This window comes from Gossypium raimondii, chromosome 5 (genome assembly GCF_025698545.1).
Source record: "Gossypium raimondii isolate GPD5lz chromosome 5, ASM2569854v1, whole genome shotgun sequence".
Taxonomy (NCBI): Eukaryota; Viridiplantae; Streptophyta; class Magnoliopsida; order Malvales; family Malvaceae; genus Gossypium; species Gossypium raimondii.
The window spans coordinates 24,418,603-24,438,601 of record NC_068569.1 but is presented as its reverse complement, the minus strand read 5'-3'; the positions used below and the strand labels follow the sequence as shown (position 1 = coordinate 24,438,601).

Genomic DNA, 19,999 nt, shown 5'->3' with positions numbered 1-19,999 from the left:
ATCATAAGTATAATATAAATTAATTATTTTTAATGAGATATAAATTAATTATTGTTCTTTAAATACTTAACTAAATTAAATATATATAAATTTTTAGTTGCAAAAAGAAGTTGAACTATAACACTCAACTGATAACAATAGATTAGTTATTCAATGCTTATCCCTCAATATTGCATCTTGCACCATCAAACACCTTATCGCCTTGTTTATAGCACCAACAACCATGTTCACTATTCGTGGTACATATCTAATCTCCACTTACCAATCCCTAGTCATCCATTGTGAACCTCCAATTCTAATCTCAGCGAGGCCATTACTTTGACTCCAAGTATTAGGTCTATTACTGCTTTACTATCACTCTCAATTAGTAGCCAATACACCCCCTTCTCCCAAACCGTTTTCAGCCCATCAACAATTGCTCGAAATTCTACCTCTAGAATCGAGCTAACGCCTATATTACAACCATACCCAACCGCTTTAACCACATCTTAATATTTAAAATATATGTTTAATATTATAATATTTAAAATTTTAATGTTACCATTACAATCAAAATTTTAAGAAATATTTGGGCAGTAATCTAATTTATTAATTCTCATAAAAAATGGGAAATATAAAGGAAGGTCAAAGATACGCATGGGAGGCAAACAAAGATAGAGAACTTCAATAAATTTTATGATTTTAATAAATAAAAAATAAATTACGTCAACTCAATTAAATTTTTTTTTAAGTTTTCATTAAAAAATTAGTTCAAAGTTCAAACTCTTCTGTACGTGTATCTGTTTTTCAACCAAAAGATCCCTTTCTCCACCCCAAGCTCTCTCAACTCGTATTTCTTATAAATTTTAAACTCAACCACCACCACCGCCGAACTATCCTCCGTCAATTTCTACCGAAACGGTGGTGAAAAAGCTGATAGTGGAGATGGACAAAATACCTCCTCGTGGAGTTCACCACCGACGAGCTCACTCCGACACAACTTTCCGTTTCGATGATCTTCTCCTCTTCGACCCTTCCGATCTCGATCTTTCCTCCCTTGACCTCCCGGCTTCCTCATCCAATCCCACTCCTCCACCTGTCGTCCCCGTTCCTATCTATTCCTCTGACGATTCTTCCTCCAACGGGCATCATCCTCGCTCCTCCCACAGTAACCCTAGGCAAATCTCTTCCCACCTCCGTAGTCTCTCTGTTGACTCGGATTTTTTCGACGGACTCGGCTTGACTGGACCGGCTATTTCAGGAGGAGCTGGAGATGAGAAATTTGGCGGGAAAGGAGCGGCGGGAGAGAAGAGGGTTCACCACAGGAATAGTAACTCGATGGATGGTACGGCGTCGTTTGAGGTTGAGTCTTTGATGGCCGTTGACGGTGTTAAGAAGGCTATTGCTCCTGATAGACTCGCCGAGCTTGCTCTTATTGATCCCAAGAGAGCTAAAAGGTAGGGTTTTTTTTCCTGATGGTTTATCCTTTTTGCTACTGCTTTTTTTATCCTTTTTATTTTAAAATCAAATTAATGGAAATTTTTTTACAACTTATTTTCAATTAATTATGTTTCCTGTGAGACAAATTTTGTTTTTCTTTAGTTTTGATTTGATCTTCCATCCATGCGCAAATTCGACTTGAAAAAATATCTTTGATCTGATGAAGTTTTTATTTTTTATTTTTTTGTATATTTAATGTATTTTTTAATGAGCGAGCACAAATAATAAATATGAGAATTGAGCTTCTTTTTTCTTACAAATAAACATCTTAATTGAGTCTAAAATGAAATTCAATCGAGTTCAAGCTTCGAATTTCTAGTTTGAGCTCAAGCATGTTTAAGCTCTTTTTACTTGTATTATAGTAGTAATTACTTTCTTTTATTAATAATTAAAAAATAAAAGGAAAGAATGAAAGATGGTGCCTGTCAATCTGTCATGATGAACACTTTTCTAGTGACTTTTCGCTTGATCAAACAGCCTCTCTGCTGGGAAGGCTGTTTGAATTAAGAACTTGTCTGGGAGCCTTGTGCACTAGCTTCAACCTTAATAACAGAAGTAGGGTGACACTCAAATCCTTTGAAGTTCTCCGATATATTAGAAGGGTCTAATAGCGGTACTCTCAGTAAGTGCGGAATACCGATATGTTTGGGACAATAAAGAGTCAGAATTGGAGCAGCATAGATGTTGTCTTATGAATGTAAGTTGGTGGAATTAATTTTCATAGCAAATGAAGTTTGTTTGTGTTCTTTAGGATTCTGGCTAACAGGCAATCCGCAGCGCGTTCGAAGGAGAGGAAGATTCGATACACCAGTGAGCTGGAGAGGAAAGTTCAGACTCTTCAAACAGAAGCTACCAATCTCTCCGCACAGGTCACAGTATTACAGGTAAATATACTTTATCCTTATGCCTCTCTGATTTAGGTTCAGAGTTTACATCTTGAAAATGTGATCCACTTTTTTATCCTTTCCAGGTTCGTGTATTCAAATGATATTTTTTTTCATTGCTATGATTATAATTGCGAGTGGAATCTCATATGTATGAAACAGATGCCTGCAAGTATATTTATGGGTTGAATCACGTGTTATAATCGGAATAAATGTTAGAGACTTAAAACGTTTCATTTGGGACGTTATTTAATTTACTACTTGAATATAAGAGGAAATCTTTTCTGAGATTGCTTTCACCTTTGAAAATACTTCTTTGTTGTATAGATGCATAGAATTCTCTTAGTTGGAAGAAGGTTTAGACCCGTATTACTATAATTAAGGTTGCCTATTGCTTCAACTCTTTATTTTTCTTATAGTATTTGTGTCTGACACTCATGTTGGATACATAAGCAAGAAGTTATGACTTTCAAGGATCCTTCAAAATACTTGAAAAAAACTTAGAAAAATCTTACCATATCTATTGAGAACATATGTTGCTAGTATCTTTAGTCACTTTGCACCTTCTTGAGAGAAGTTCCACTACAAATTGTTTTTCCTAGACACTTAACCTTGTAAACTATCATTGGTCAATCCTTGAATAAGAAAACTATATGCAGTTGAAATAGCCTATGTCGCTCAGATTCTTTATTTTAAATGTCTGACATCCCTATCCAACAAGTATAGGGACAAGCGTATAAGTATATGAAAAAGCTTCCAAAATTCCAAGCATACTTGTGTTAGGCACGTACCAGGATCCTACACTCCCCCTTGAGTCTGAGTAGCAGTGAAATAACTGTGTACCTTTAACATAGGAAATATCAGATAAAACTTTGCATGATTTATCTGATATGGTTATCATCGGGACTGCTTAGTTATCATGCACAATATGATATTATTTAGCATTTTATAGAGTCCAATTGACTTATTTCTGCTGAAGTTGCAAACCTGGAAAACCTGTTTTGCATCTTTGAGGGCTCTAATATTTGATAACTGTACCCAGAGCGAAGGGAACAGATTCTAATATATTTCTCCTTCAATGCAGAGAGACACTACTGGGTTGACTACTGAGAATAAGGAACTCAAACTACGGTTACAGGCCATGGAGCAACAAGCGCAGCTTAGAGATGGTAATATGCGTACTTTTTCCTTATGTTTGCACTACATACTGCAATTATACCGGTGGTGGCCGGGAGCATTATGAATGAAGTGACTGTATTGTTTTGGTCATTCATCAGCTATGATGCAATTGGTAAAACCATCAAAATTCTTCCATTTCATAGTTAAGTGATTTCATCATGTAAAAGAGTAAGGCACAGTTGAATTGTAAATTCATGAGTGCACTTAAAGGACTTTGTTAATATGACATTGGAAAGGATGTCATATTTTTGCTTCCATAGTCCATTCAATTTTTGTATTGTCCTACAATAAGTCATCAAATGGGTATATATAGCAGTATTGTCAAGGGCACAAGGCGCAGTCTAGACATCAAAACGTTTATATTTTTTCTAAGGACAAGGTGCAAGTAAAAAAGGCTAGCCTGAGTAGAGTAAAGTGCATATGTGTATGTGTAAGTTAATAATAATAAACTAGTGAGGTATAGTTTATCTACAAAACATGTAAAATTTTATTAGTCAATATTTATGGTTTTCTTATAGGCTATGTCTATAGTAGAATACTCAAATATTGAGAAGTATAGATATTGATTCTATCCCTTTGTTACTGATAGACTTATATCTAATGAAAAGGCGAAAATTAAAAAAAAATAAAGCGAACTTTAATCAGACGGGCTTTTTCCATGCTGATTGCGTTATAAAAAAGTTGCACTTAGGTGCGTGGTGCGCCATTAAATAGGCCCTGCTCGATAGGGGTATTTAATGCTAAGGCACAGGCACCTCTAGACACAACACTGACATTGAGTTACCAAATTAGGCTTTGAAGATATATTAAAATTAACATTTATATTTCTATGGGTTGAAGCTTTAAATGAAGCGTTGAGGGAAGAGGTGCAGCGGCTTAAGATACAAGCCGGTCAAATGTCAGCTATGAATGGAAACCACTTCAATAGCGGACTACCTCAGTTTTTCTCCCACCAACCGTCCCCACATCACTTTGGTGGTCAGCAAACCCCGCAACAGCAGCAGCATCAGCAGATGCCCGAGTCATCCACCAATAATGGACATCCGCAACCTCAGTTTATGGATTTTAACCAGGGAGCCTAGTTTGAGGCTGGAAAAGGATCCTTGGAAAACATAAGAAAATGCATTCAACATAATATCTTGTACATGGTAATATATGTATACATAAATGTATATGTATTGCAGGTTAGGGTTGTGAAAGAGTGTTGGTGGGATCAGAAGTTTCACATATGGCTTTATTACCTCCATAATTAGGCTAAGATGAATGGAAATGTGTTGCTTTGGAGAGATTAGGTCCCTAATTCTATTGCATAATTGAGGGCTAAGATGTTGATTTTCAGTACCAATGTACTATGAAAATTCATATTCAGCAGCCTCATTTATACATTACAACTAGACTATCGATGCTTGTTTAACTCGGATTCTGAAATAGAGAATATCTCTCGTAGTTTCAGCGTACTTCCAGAACTCGACAGGTCGCGTTTCAAAATTCTTTTCTATTTTTTATATCAATATACAAGTATTTTTATAATTATCAATTTTAATGAAACGAGCTTTATTGATCAAACAGTAAATTCGGTCAGAGTAGATCAGTTAGGGCGTTAGGTCTTAATAATAAAAAAGAAGACTACATGAAGTTTCTACATCAAAACATATGGAAGCATTTGCACAAATGAGAGTTTAACAAAAACAAATGATGTTTGGTTAAGATGGTAGTAGAGGGAACATGCTAAGGTTGCTAATTTTGGACCATAACTCAGCTTCGTGATCCAAAATCCAAATACCAACTCACATGCAAAGTAACTGGCAATAAGATGCAAGTTCACGAGCTCAAACCCTCCACTTTCTTCCCACCTACCATTTCCTTAGGCTCAAAAGGAAATATTTGACTTAAATCAAACTTTCATTTTCTTTAAGTACTTATGTCTGACACACAAATAATAACATAGGTATGGGGGTCTAAGGACCCTCTAAATATATGAAAATTTAAAGTAATCGAACATACTCATATTGGGCACGTAGCATCAAATGGGGATGCTTATATTCATATTATGTGGTAGTACTTCAAAAGGCTCAATCTTCTTATGCATGAAGTTCATGATATGATCAATGCTGATTAAATCATATTCAAGCTCTACCAAGCTATCTGAGATTAGCATCTAAATTATAAGACAATGATGGCTACCTATCAGGCTATCATATATAAACAACACTATCTTGTTTTTTCTAGACAACAAATACTCCTGAGAAAATAATCCTCCAGAAGCACTCCTACACGATCATTCATGAATCATGCTCCCCCCGCCCACAAGTGTTTCTAAAGACATTCTGTCACTGCATCTTGAAGCATGGCAATGTATATTCACGAAAGTTAAACAAAAATATGCTTGGTTGAATTGTAGTACCACGAGCCAAGCACGCTAGAATTTTGGACCATGCCCTAACTTCCTGAGCTAAATACAAGCTCATTTGCAAATAATGAAGTAACTAGCAATAGTGATGTTAGCACATGTGCTTAATCCCGATCCTTTTATGTCTTCATCTCATCTGTTTCCACCTACTGTTTCTTATGCTCTGAAGGAAATATTTAAGATCCACAACAAACAAGTGTGCATACTTTCAAATCATTTTGATAATCAGTTAGGTATTACTTTAAAATACCAATAATCTGCGTGTTCTATCCATTCATATTCCTAAAAAAACAAGGGTGAGTCTACTTATGCATGAAGTTCTTGATACCAATAATGATATATTCATGCTCTCCCAAGTTGTCTGTGATTAGCATCTAAATTAGAAGGCAACGATGGCTGCCTTTCATATATAAACAATACTTGTGATTTACTAGACAACTAATATTCATGAGACAAAGACTCTTGAAGAATTAATGGAACCATTAATACTCCCCCTGCCCACAACAGATGTTTCTAAAGGCAATCTTTAAGTGCATCTTGAAGGACAAAGTCTTAGATAGGCCCTTTGTTTGCTTCGTACTGTTAATGCCAACACTTACCTATTCAGCCATGCATTTTGGCTTGAGGATAGGCCTTTTGTTTGCTTTAACTTATACACTATGAATTCTTTCTAATACAGGAAATGACCAAAACCAAAACAAATGAGATAAAGTACTAGTAACAATAAGGCCAAATCATATGAACAAATATCTTTTTCCTCTTTCTTGCATTTGAATTTGCATGTATGCTTGAAGTAGTAGCCAAAAGAGTGATCTTTCTTGTGTTAGGACTAATATATTTATGTTAAGCTCCAATTCATGCTTAAACATGCCATTTATATTTTGGATTCACTTGAATCTTCACTCTCATATACAATTATGATTTGGGCCAAAATAAATCAACATAAACCCTGGAAAATAGAGAAGGAAAGAAGGAATACAGAAAGAAGAGAGAAAGAGTAGAGAGTAGTAAAAAACTCTAAGATATTTCCTTTCAACCACTAGTTTGACTAAGGTCAACTATTTTAATTCTCATTTTCCACAGCCACCCCCTCCCGGATCCTGAAACCAATATAAGAGCAATCTCTCAGCCAAAAGAATATATTTAAGCACCATTCCAAAATCCAATTAATTAGGATCTCTACGAGCCGGTGCTTCTATTTTATGTCCTTGAAGAAACTACAACATCAATAGTAACTATGACTTCATACTTTTAATTCCGAATTACCATAAATCACAAAACATTCCAATGAACGGGCCATAATGTTATTCTTAGTAACTGCACTAACTAGAGTATAGATTAGCAAATGACAAGAAAATGCGATTAGCATTGACAATGCTTCATATAGTGATCTCCTAACACTAGCTTCTTCCATTAATTTCAGAGAAAAAACACATTGTAGTTGCAAATAAACACAAAAATCATCCAATATTTGAACACAATGCCTCAATCAAGCATCAAAAACAGTAATAGAAGAAATGTAACATTCTTGGGTTCTTTTCCATTATAATTAACGAGTTACATTGCCTGAGAACAAATTGAACGCAAATCTCACTTTTTCATTGTTGAGTCCTGAGTGTTGACAAACAGGTTACAGTGTTTTTTGCACTACCCTGAATCATCCATTTCACTAAAAGAACATAAACGAAAAACAAGAATGATTCAAAGTAGTAAACAGTGCAAGAACATACCGAGCATTGATTTAAGGAACCGCAAACGTTCCCCAGAAAAGCTCGTCCCCATTTGCAGGCACCCCATCAATCCACCGTCATTCAAAGTGATTCAAAGGAAATACAGAAATAATTCAAAGTAGTAAATAATGGAAGGACACACCTAGCAAAGATTTTAAGGAATTGCAGTAAGCCGAGCTTCAAACGTAAATCCCCGGAAAAGCTCGTCCCCATTTCCGGGAACCCCATCAATCCACCGCCATTTGCAGCAATCCCAAAGAGCCAACCTCCCAACTTTCTTCCCAGAAAAGCAAACTCTATTCCCTCCTCCAAAGACCTTAAATTTACTATCCTGAAACCAGCGGTGCATGGCCTCAGGCATCCTAGTCGCCTCTTCCCACTCCATTGTTTCCAAATCCAATCTCAATATCAAAATCGTCGAACAAGATTGATTAAAGGAATAATTGGATTTTAAGCCTCCAATCATCAAGATCTTGTTCCCATCACCGGGTATTAAACGCGGTCGTTTCATGATATCGAAAATGTCCCCCCATTCGTGCCTTTCTAAACATTCCCAGTTATTGTTCATGACATTTAAATTTAAGTTCAACAAATTTTTGACAGCGCAAGAGAATAATTTCCACTTACTTCTCCACGGCGATCCGACGTCGCATAGGGCGAAAACGGAGTTGGAAATCACGATGGGACTTCGGGGTTTCGAAGGCAAATTCGAAGAGAATTTGAGCCATTGCTGGGTTTTTTGAGAAAAGGAGAAATAGAGAGCAGCAAGTTCTGTTAAGACCATGACTCGGTTCCTTGAGTCAACTAGCACCGAGCCATGGCGGGACCAGGCCGAGCCAAGTTGAGGGAGGACTCTGTATTGACGAGTCAAGGGGTTACAGACGATGAGTGACTTGTTGGAGTCGGGTGAGTCGGCCCAGAGGTAAACGAGGCCGAGTGAAGAGGCGACAGGGTGAGGAGATCGGAAGGGAAGGAAATCGAGACTAAATCGAAGCCATTGGTTCTGATCGGGATCGTACACGTGGATGCAGGAGTGGAGGGAGGCGTGGCGGCTGTGGTGATGGTGGTGGAGGTGAGGGGGGCGGAGAGCGAGGAGGTGGAGATGGGATCGGGCGGAGATGAGGTGAATGAAAGAGGAAGAGGTCAAGGTTCGGTTAAAGAGCTTGCAAACGGAGCGGCAAATCATGATCTGACGAAGGGAGAGTGAAGAGAAGATCTGATGAAGAGTGTCTTCGGGAAGACGGTTGATCGGCGAATCCTCCATTTTCGTCGATGGAGAATGCGATGCGAAGCAGGGGATGATGATCAATTCACGGGGGTTTTAATTAATTAAATAAACTAAATAAAAGAAATGGAGAACTTGAGGGTTGCGTAAAGAGTCTGTGGTTTCTTTTCCAAAGGTGGCTAAGGAGTCTACGCTCCGTCGCCCCTACATCCCACCCCCAATTTTACATTTTTCATTATATCTTGTCTAATTCAGGATAAATTATTTTATCTATCTTATCCACTAGATGATTTATGGTCCCGTCCAATTGAAAAATATTTTTTATTAAATTCATATTATATGTATATTTTTATTAAATTAATCGTTTTCCTTAATTACAATAGTTTTAGACAACGTGAAAGACACATTAGAGTGAGAAATTAACTCCAACTCTGCTTCGTGAAATAGTGGATTTAACAAAATTAAAGGCTTCTAATCTAGAGAAAATATGAATTTGGCATGGGATTTTATACTTATTATTGGCAGTACAAGAATTAGGCATGATACCTTCGACGACAATCAAGTGAGAGTCAATCAAAGGTGATAGTACAACAACTATAGAACGCTCGATATGACCCACTTGAAGGGTTCTAGTGTTGATAACTTTGAGGGCGTTGCCGTCGTAAGGGTTAAGAGGTTCTCGCACAAGTCTCACCATTTCTCAGCCACTGATTTTGCCTTTGTAATAAGGGAGAGGGAAAGGGACAAAGGGAGAGGGTTAGCAAAGGGGTGATGAGGGAGAGGGAAAGAATCAGAGTAGGAGAAGGGATGGTGGGGAAGAGGGGAAAAGGAAGAAAGAATCAAAGTAGGGGGAGGGATGGTGGGGAAGAGGGAGAGGGATGGGAGAGCAGTGATAGGGGGATGAAAAATGGAAACTCCGTTAAGTCTTTAACGAAAAATGGGAGCTCCGTTAAGTCTGTAATGAAAAATGGTAGTTCCGTTACGTCTGTAACGGAAAATGGTTCGTGGTGACTGTTCTGTTATTTTTCAAAAGTTGAGTGACTGAAATGAATCTTAAATGATTATTTTGTCAACTACAGTTGAGTGACTCTTAATGTAATTTACCCAAAAAAAACAAATCACAATCAACTTAAATATCAATCTTCATCTTTCAAGTAATCTGTCAAAATCAATGTTTTTAACGAGCATGAATTTATTGAAAATGTCCATGAAATATGGAATCTAAATTTGCTTACTTTTGAATACAATGGTGATCTTTATGTTGGCTTGCAATTTCTATTGGAAAAGATCGTACTTACAGTAATCAAAGACTACAACATCAAAAAGTTGGTAGATTACAAAATGATCCCTTTATTTTATTTGTTATTGTGTTCATTGTTATATTATGTTAGAAAATCTAGTGCAAGAAAGAAAATTTGTGGTGTAAGAAAGAAAAATAGAAGAAAATAAAATAGACTCAGTGTGATTCATTGTCCTTAGGGTCTTTATTTTTGCCTCTAAGATACACTAAGTCTTAAAATCAAATACAAAATAGCGAAAATAGTATTATTGAGTTTTATATAGGCACATTCTGTGCTTCATCAAGAAAATCTGTCACTTTAAAGACGTAACTTATGATAAAATTTATGTTTTCTATAACATTATAACTTTCCTAAAATCAACATTTATTCATTACAATTTCTTTTTGAAAATTGTGTTTATTCGAACAAATCTATTCAGTTACAAATAAATAATAATAATAGCAATTATTTTAAAAAATAAAGTAATAATTAAATATAAAGTTATTTGCAACATCAATACAAACTCAAGTCATCTTTTGATTATAAGGGGTATTTGGTAAACAGAGTTTTGAGCCCTTTTTTAGTTGATTTAGGCACAAAGAGAGGATTGAATAGTCAAACTCTCTAATTGTAATGTTTGGTAAATGAAGATTTGTAAGAGCTTGTTGAGCTAAAACCTCAAAAACAAAAAACTCTGGGATGAGCAACTTTTTTTAACAGTTGATTGGAAATGAGATATGTGGAATGACATGACCATACTTGCTTAAAAATTACTCTCTTTGCCACATGCTCTCAAACTTACTAGGAGGTGCGAATATATCAATAGCTTCCATTCTCCTATTTTCACTTTCACCTCCAAAGTCCAAAATAAATCTCAAAAAAAAAAAAAAACTCCACTGTGAATCTACAAAAATCAACATTACTGTGAAAAATTTTCAATCAAGCCCATTCATCCTTAAATATTTATGTACTCTTAATTCATTTTCAATTTACTTGTGTAAAATGATTTTTATGCAACTTTATATTAATTGAAATATGCTACTTGACAAATTTATTCAGAGTGTAACATAGTTATCACTAATTTACATACTAAGAATATGACATAATTACCACTAAGAATATAGTTTACAATTATATTGATACATTATTAATATTTATCAATTTCCACAAGGTTAATATTTGCAAATAAGTAACTTAAGAAATTTGTTTATTTAAAATTTCAAAAATATTCCCCAATTAATTTCCATAATGGATGTTTTAATTCCTTAGTAATAGTGTTTTATTTCAATAATTTCACCCAATAAAGACTAAAGTATTGTAAACAAATAAATACTTAATAATAAAATGTGTCCGCCTTTATTTGTCAATTTACACGTATCAGTTTTTAGCTATCAACTAAGTTTTATCAAACACTTTTAAATAAACAGTTAATAAAATCAGTTAGTCAAATCAATTAATAGAACCGGTTAATCAAACTAGTCACTGCAATCATCAATCAGTTACCAGTCAATTGTCAAAAGGTCCATAATATAATACCAAATAAAAATATATTTAGATGCCATTAAAAAATTTGTTAGCTCACTAATACCGTCCATTTCAACTCTTCTTAATCACGTTTTTGCTCCTTTCTCTTTCAAACCCTTCACTCCGACCGGTTCTTTCATCAAATTTTTTTTATTCTTTCATTGGATTCTTTTATATTCTTATTGGGTACTGTCATTGTTAACTCTAATTAGATGGGAAGTGTGTTCTAACATTTTTAATTGGATTTTCATCATTTTATTGACAAAGGATATTTTCTTTGATTTTTGTCTTGTTTTCAATCTAGTTGAACTTCCATCCATTTTGTTATTCGATTCTTTCAAGTTTGAAAATATTATCATTCTTCAAATTTTCGGTTCTTTCAGTCCAAACATGCGGGACTGGCTGCTAAGATGGTTGAAATGGGGTTGATTAAAATAGTCATGCATTAGTTGTATAAGCCAGGCTATAGTACTATTAATCTAACATAGTTGATAATGGTATTTCTTCCTTGCTTCAGATTGGAGATGATAGGATGTAAAGACTTTATATGGTGAAGCTTGTAAGATAATTCCGTAGATCCAGTGATGACCCTTTTAATCATGTTGGTTCTACACTTGTAAGCAGCTCAGAGGGCAGGAGAATGTTATTGGATCCCAAGCGTGGCATGTTAAAGCATATTAGCAGGCAGTTTGATTCATCTAGTCTATTGGGAAAAAGAAAAGGTTTTGTGTTACTATTAACAACTGTTGCTTCGAAGCAGAGAATCAACTACAGATTTTGCTGTTAATATTATCAGCTCTGCTTCTCCCAATTGCTGGAAACAAGATATATAGTGAACAATACACAAAAGAATGCTACTTGCACTCTGCATTGACCGTGAAACTGTTGAGGATCCCAAGATTTGTGTTCAAGCATTGGAGGATTGCTTTACAGGAAAAGGGTTATGGCCTGTAAATGGACCGAGAATTTTACAAGTGGAGTATGAAGATCCAAAAGTAATGGAAGCCAAAGAGCAAATCAATTCCTCGTTTGTTCATGGCAGCGAGACTGAAGAACCATCAACAACTACATCAAAATAGCAATTCACCTGAATGTAAATTGGTTTCTTCATTATCTTTATAACCTTTGGAAAGAGGTCCCTTGTTTTTAGCTTAAATGATGTCGTATGTCAAAGCTTCAATTTAGAAGTGAGTAGTTTGAAAGAGAAAGGAGCACAAGTTAGATGGAGAAGATTTCAAATTAAAACTAATAGTGAGTTAGTAAAGTTTTTAATGACATAAATATATCCCTATTTGTCAATATACTATTGATTGAGGATCATAACTGATATGATAGTAATAACCTACCTAATAATTCTCGACAGACATTGTAAAATATGATTTCAAGTATAGAAGGTTATTTTCATTTATACAATGACAAATGATAATGGCAAAATCAGCATTAACACTTCAACAAAAACAATAAACGGGTAAACCTAGGATTGTTCGTTAAGGAGCTTTTAGTCAAGGATTGACTTATTTGTTAAATCAGATGGGTCGGGTCCATAACCATTAAAATATACAAAGAAAATAAATGAATGAAGTGCTTTAAGTATTCTTAGACAAGTATCTAGAATGACAATGCACATAATCAACTCCAAAGAACGAAGCAGAAAACAATTATCATTAATAAAATAACACAACGTTATCCATCCAAATCCATTAGCTAACACACAACAGTTTTCGGTGAAAATCCGAGCTTTTAATGGTGAAGGAAACGCTAAATCCTGAATTTAAACACTAAATGCAAATGCTACTATGTTCCATCTCTACAACAAAAAACACCTTTATCCCTTAAGTTATCATACAACACGGATTCCTCAAATATGCAAGCAACTCAAGAATTGCTTGATCCTCACTCAATTTCTAGGGCCAATGCTCAGCGGGATCGAGCAATTTAAATTCAATTTTTCAACATATTAATACTATTTAATAAGGCCGGGCAATCCTCAAAACCCTTCCATTTATAAAAAGGATAGCCATAAAAATTTGGTTAAAAATGGCTTGCAAACAAGCCTATTTGTCTACAGAAAGTGACATTTACCTCCTTCCACGAGTTCCAGGACCTGACCTTGGGCCAGGGTACCGAGAAAATTGCAGCTTCAAGTAGTTAGAATCTGGGTCATGTTCATCCATTTTATAACCTGCAGAATACAACAATAATCACAAAACTATCAAAAGCACTAACAAATAACAAAGACTAAAATTTGGTTACATGTAGATATTCAGGGGAAAAAAACAAGTACATGTAGACCTGGTCAAAGGCTAGGTAGGTCGCTAGGCTTGACCAGATTCAAACTGGGTCTTGACTCTTGAACAATAAAGCCTTATTACTATCCAAGCCAAAACAAAGTCCGGCTCTTGGATGGCTCTAGTTAGGTGATTAATATATGGAGGTTTCTTTATTGAAAAATATTTTTGTATAGAGAAGTAAAATGACATATATCTTTAATCATATAGTTATTGTTGTTACTTTATTTGATTTTTATGCAAGTCCAATAACTGAGATAGTCTCATTTAACTTGTGATACCAAACTTGGTCAAAAGAATTATATATTCTATAGAATATAGATATGTGCATCGAGCTGGATGATGGGCAAAACCTATGACATAGAGAAAAGTCACAGCATAAAAAGCTATAGATATCATTTTTTTTTTAAATTTCGAGGAAGGGGAGATTCGGGCGTTACTATTTTAACAGTGGATACAGAAACCTACCACTTAAGCCAAATGCTCAAGTGCACCAATATCGTTCTAGAGTGTTCACTATGGTTTCCTATTATTTTTTCATGTACTATGTATCATCATCCAACGATAAGCTACCTTCTATAAATGTCAAAAACAATGGACGAAGAGATCACCTTGCAAGGCACTCATTGCAGTTGCTGCACAGGCAGGACTTGAAAAATCAACAAAACAAAGGACAATAGGATCTCCACCACGCTGCATTACCAATGCACCAGGTTTCAGCATTCAAAGCAGCAAGCTAACTCATGACAATTTCATATGTAAAGAAAACAACAAAGGAAATCATGCTAAAGGAGACAAATTAAGTTTTGGCAATGCCTAGTCCACTTACCTGTCGGGGTTCTTTGCTCACTAACCGTACTTCTTTATATCCAACAAAAGGGCGAAAGATATCTATAATCTCAATCAAGGAATGTGAACCAACAGTAGTAAAACTACCATATCATAAAAAGAATAGATCAACATATCTTATCAAGCACTACATTACATAGGATACGAGCTACTTCCCTCCTTGTGCTGTTAGGAGGAAATCCCTCAACATATAGAGTATTGGAAGCATCTGGAGGGAGAGGAACGGTATCTCGACCAGGCCTTGCAATTGCATCCACTGGATGTTGACCACTATAACCGATATTATGACCATTTGGTGACAGATCTGGAGCAGCAGATCCAAGACGACCCATCAGGGGAGGATCAGCTATTGGATGAACAGGCATTGCACCACCAACAGCCCTTCCTGACCCACCAAATGCACTAGCTTCTCCAGAAGTAAAAGAAGAAAGTTTCTTCAAAAGCAATTTAATGAATGCTTTAGAAAACAACAATGGAGATGCAAGGTGAAGTATAAATAAGCATGAGTAAAAGTCGAAGATGGTACTGCACTCTGGAGATAACGATCATATGCTGATCCAATAGATTTTGTATCCCTCACAGACAGATGCCCACCATGATCATCATCTCTTGCCAAATAACTAGGCATCTCAAGAGCTGAACGTGGTCCAGAAGGCGGAGCATCTGTTAAGTTGAAAATTGAATATTTATATGCAACTCTTTCCTAAAGCAGATAATATCTTTCACAAAACATGCAAAGTGAAACAAGCATTTTCTTAAATTCATTACAAACAAAATGGAATTTCACTTGTGCTTGCACTGCTGGTCTCAGGTTCACTCAAACAAAGGAGGGCTGCAGGGCACCTGTGATAGCCAGCAGGAAATCCCGTCACATCTTTTGACATGAACCAAGATAAGAGAATTAACATTGGGACATTCACTACTAAGCAATGTGCAGCATCTTTGTGGCCAGGAGCAATGCTAAATGGGCATGGGGTTTTAGGCTGTTGCCCCTAAGCAACATGCCACATCAACAACTGGCTATGGTGTCAATTGAGTAAAAGGTCCATTCCCACCAAGATAAGGGACAGATAGGATTAAAGAAAGGCCAGACTTTAGCATAGGTTTAATATATTGGAACACAAGGCCTCTTACATGTAATTATGTAGAGCTAGCAGAGGATTACAAGGAATATCCACATTTTTGCCTTCAAGAGACTAAACAGACAGATAAGAAAGCTAAATCTAATGGTCAATGGAGTCACAAATTATATCATTTGGGTAGATATGGTAACTAGAAGTGGAGTAGGTATAGTTTAAGACCTAAGACCATCAGTTGGTTGTTGAAATTATAAGGACGGACAATGAGACATTTCTCATAAAACTCAAAAGTAAAAGCCGATGCTTTAAACATTACTGATACTTATGCACCACAAACTGACTAGAGAATGCTATTAAGTGACAATTTTGGGAGGACTTTGATGAAATGGTGCAAGGCAGATCCGTAGAAGAAAAGATTTTCATTGGAACGTCTTTAACGGACATGCATGGGCAAGTCTTAGGGGTTTGAGAGTGTGCATGGGAGGTACAATTTTGGGATAGAAGCAAAGAGGGAGTATCATCCTAGGTTTTTTTAATCTTAAAGACTTGGTTTTAGCAAACACTTTATTCAGGAAAAGAGATTCCCATCCAATCACCTCTGTGGAGAGAATGCTAGCCAAATAGACTTTATTTTTTTACTGATGGATAGAGTTGTTACATAGACTGTAAGATGATACTGGAGGAGAGTATAGCTACACAACATCAACTTCCAGTTTTAAGTTTTATTTTAGAAAGACATATAAGCAATTGAGACATGTCCTAAACCCCAGGATATGGAGGATTTTGGAAGGGAATGCACAGTCATCTTTGGTGGCTAGATTAACCAAGGAGGCTAAATGGGAAGACAAAGTCAACCCTATTATGATGTGGAATAAGATGACTGATTGTATCACACTGGTAGCTGGTAGCTAAATAGGAACTTGGTGAATCTATGGGCATGATATCACAATGTAAGAACCATCATGGTGGAGTGCAGAAGTAAAGGTAGCTATTAAGGACAAATGATCTGACTATACAAAGTTAAGAAATTGTAGGGATATAAAAAAGCTTTCAGAAATACAAGCTAGAATAGAAAGGAGACCAAGAAGGCTGTAAAGGATGCTAGAGTGAGAGATATAAAAGTATTTTTTGATAAATTGGACCCATAAGATGGAGGGAACTGTATCTATAGGCTTTCCTCAGATGAGGGAGAAGAAGACTAGATACTTGGGAACTGGTAAGTCTATTAAGGATAACAACCAGATCTTGGTGGAGGATGATAAGATTATCGAGAGATGGAAATATTTCATAAGCTCTTCAATTATATTTACTCTCAAGACGTGGGTTATCAAAACATACCACTAGATGACCTAAAATGCGACTTTAAGCGTAAAATAAGATCTTTGAACCTTGAGATCAGAAACACCTTGCACCGGATGAAGATTGGAATCATGATCAGTCTAAATGCAATTCCTATCAGAGTTTGGAAATGCCTCTATGAGGTTGGGATTGGGTGGTCGAGGAACTTGTTTAACAAGAGCTTGCCCCAGACGAAAACTGAAATGGTGATAGGCCAATATCCAATTCCTATCAAAGTTTGAAAACACCTCAATGAGGTCGTGGTTGACTAACTTGTTTAGCAAGATTTGATAATGTAATAAGATGCCTAATGAGTACAGGAAGAGTATTTTAGGGTTTGATCCCCCAAATATATGGAAAAGCTTAAAAAATAATAATAAGCATACTGATTTTAGATGCATACTAAGAAACACTCAACCCGTGACTCCGAGTAACATGGGCATTCATTTTTCATTGTTAACAAAATATCAATTTTGATTCGTGCTTATATACAAATGTATCTAATTCAATAAAATAAAACCTAACATCAAACTCCAATACTAAGTTTGAACATAATTCAACAAATATAACCGAACATTTTCCAGTTTTTTTTCTAAACTAATCTCAAAAGCAGCTAAACCTAAAACAGGAATAAACAAAATTTTGGAAAACTAAACAAACAAAATGGCAACAGAAAAAGAATTTATAGCGGCAAAAAAAGAAGTTTACCGTAATCAGTACGTGGTCGTTTAAGCATCCCACCAGAAGAGAGCATCGGAGGATTTGGTTGTCGCCGATTCCAGTAACCATCTGCCATTTACTCTTTCTAAATTCCTTTACAAAAAAACAATTACAATAATTTAATTTTTCTAAATTTCCCTTTACAAAAGGAGGAAAAAAGTGGAAAACCCAGAATCAAGGAAACCCTAACTCTAGCTATAAATATAATCTACTTCGATTCCTTTCATTTTTTATTTCTTATTTTTATTTTTTGCAAATCGGATTTCCTGCTGAGTTTCTGGTAACCAGTCAAAAGATTTCCCAACTCAGACGACTAGCTAACTCAGAAAACTAGAGAGTCAGTTAGTATACACGTTCGGAAGTTTTCGGTTAAGTACCCTTCATAAATCTTTCCGGATGGATCACCACTAGAACGGATCATGGGTCAAGTAGTCCTTGTTCTTTTCTACCTTTGATGTTTAGTCACTCGACTTTTATTTCTAAGAATTTAGTCCTTATATTTTTCAGATTTTAAAATTCAAGTCCAATTGTTAACATTGTTAAAATTCTTTTATTAAATTCATTAGCTTGGCATTTAGAAATAAAGAAATACTCATTTGATAATTATGTAACAGAAAAAAATATTATAATGAACTTCAATTTAACAAAAGAATTTTAATGATGTTAACAATTTGGCTTTTATTTTTAAATCGAAAAGTAGAAGGATCAAATCCCAAAAAGTAAAATGACTAAATTTCAAATATATGAAAAGTATATAAACTTTAAGCACATTTTATTTTTATTTTTATTTATAAAATGGGTCAAGCGGGATTTAGAATGGATTGATTAGTGTTGGCGGATAATATTAAAATATTGCTCTTATATTAGTATTTATATATTTTTATAATTAAATTCAAATAAAAAATTATTATATAAATAGTAGACTTGTTCAATGGTTGGATTATCCATCCAAACTCAAAGGCTTGCCTAAAATATGAAAAGGTTCAGACAAAAATATGATATCCAAAATTAAAGGCGAGATCAATTAGGTTTGATTAGAAACTTTTTTGGATTTTTTAAACCCTAAGTGATAATTTTGTTCAATTTTTCATACTAATTTAGGGTTTTGGGGTCTTAGACTTATTTTTTATAAAATAGGTTTTGTTGTATGATTTTTTTTTTGATATTATTTGGTAAAGTTTCAAATAAATTTTCATAAATATTGTTAAAATAATTTTAAATTAAATAAAAAATCAATACCGTTCTTGTATTTTTGAAAAAATAAGTTTTATATAGAATTTTCTATTTTCATTATTTTAAATATAAAAGATTTATTTTTACATCATAAATATTTTAAATTATTTATAAATTAAATAAAAATAAAAATCGGATTGGATAATCGCAATTTTTAATGTTTATTTCAAAAATCGTTCAAACACCTCAGTTTAGATCAATTTTTTTATTTCTTTTGTTTTTCTTGCTCAACCCTATCGAAAAATAATGAGTTTATAACCATAAAAAAGGAATGAATTCTTTCATCACACAAATCAACCCTATCCAACATTGCCCCGAAATTGTATTTGAACTTTTTATCTTTGAAAGTATAATCATGTGCGACCTCCAAAACTAGTTTTATACCTCTTATCTTATTCCCTTAGATGGTTGGAAGTTCTTTAACTTAGAGCCATTGTGAAAGACAGTGGTAGAGTCGAAGAGATACAACGCATAATGAGATCAATCCATTACTTGAGAAAGTTAAAAGTAACTCAGAACTCTCCTAATAAAACTCCATTCCAACTTGTCATAAACATTTTCCAGGTTGAGTTTAATGGTCGTAGAGCCAATCTTGCCTTTTAAACACTCCAGAAAGTCCATATCTTCTTGGACAATAATGACATTATCCAAAGTTTGTCTTCCTAATACGAAAGTTAGCCTAGTATGGAAATATGAGTTTCTGAAGAATTGGTCACATCCTAGCAACTATAACTATAGTGATGATTTTGTAAGTCATATTGCATAAACCGGTTGATTAGAA

General features: G+C 35.0%; 3 protein-coding genes and 1 pseudogene across 5 annotated transcripts; 2 read left to right on the top strand and 2 right to left on the bottom strand.

Moving 5' to 3' along the window:
- Positions 1-758: 758 nt before the first annotated feature.
- On the top strand, positions 759-4,999 carry LOC105770241 (transcription factor VIP1). The gene is made up of 4 exons (XM_012591345.2): positions 759-1,436; positions 2,231-2,363; positions 3,448-3,532; positions 4,383-4,999. The coding sequence occupies exons 1-4, from the start codon at positions 925-927 to the stop codon at positions 4,622-4,624; spliced, it is 972 nt and encodes a 323-aa protein (XP_012446799.1). The 5' UTR covers positions 759-924; the 3' UTR covers positions 4,625-4,999.
- Positions 4,494-9,140, bottom strand: LOC105770240 (SKP1-interacting partner 15). 2 transcript variants are annotated; one of them, XM_052631372.1, is made up of 2 exons: positions 7,683-9,140; positions 4,494-4,644 (listed from the first exon to the last, which is right to left on the bottom strand). In XM_052631372.1, the coding sequence occupies exon 1, from the start codon at positions 8,944-8,946 to the stop codon at positions 7,837-7,839; it is 1,110 nt and encodes a 369-aa protein (XP_052487332.1). In that variant the 5' UTR covers positions 8,947-9,140; the 3' UTR covers positions 4,494-4,644; positions 7,683-7,836. The 2 variants fall into 2 exon arrangements, with proteins under 2 accessions (XP_052487332.1, XP_012446798.1); XM_012591344.2 differs by lacking the exon at positions 4,494-4,644 and adding an exon at positions 6,790-7,052.
- Positions 9,141-9,678: 538 nt separating this feature from the next.
- On the top strand, positions 9,679-12,790 carry LOC128041009 (uncharacterized; annotated as a pseudogene).
- A 555-nt stretch (positions 12,791-13,345) lies between these two features.
- Positions 13,346-18,347, bottom strand: LOC105770452 (RNA-binding protein 2). 2 transcript variants are annotated; one of them, XM_052631841.1, is made up of 7 exons: positions 17,974-18,347; positions 15,617-15,691; positions 15,375-15,511; positions 14,994-15,282; positions 14,829-14,890; positions 14,611-14,692; positions 13,346-13,893 (listed from the first exon to the last, which is right to left on the bottom strand). In XM_052631841.1, exons 3-7 carry the CDS (start codon positions 15,474-15,476, stop codon positions 13,790-13,792), a joined length of 639 nt encoding a protein of 212 aa, XP_052487801.1. In that variant the 5' UTR covers positions 15,477-15,511; positions 15,617-15,691; positions 17,974-18,347; the 3' UTR covers positions 13,346-13,789. The 2 variants fall into 2 exon arrangements, with proteins under 2 accessions (XP_052487801.1, XP_012447114.1); XM_012591660.2 differs by lacking the exon at positions 15,617-15,691 and having other exon boundaries at positions 17,974-18,346.
- Positions 18,348-19,999: the final 1,652 nt, after the last annotated feature.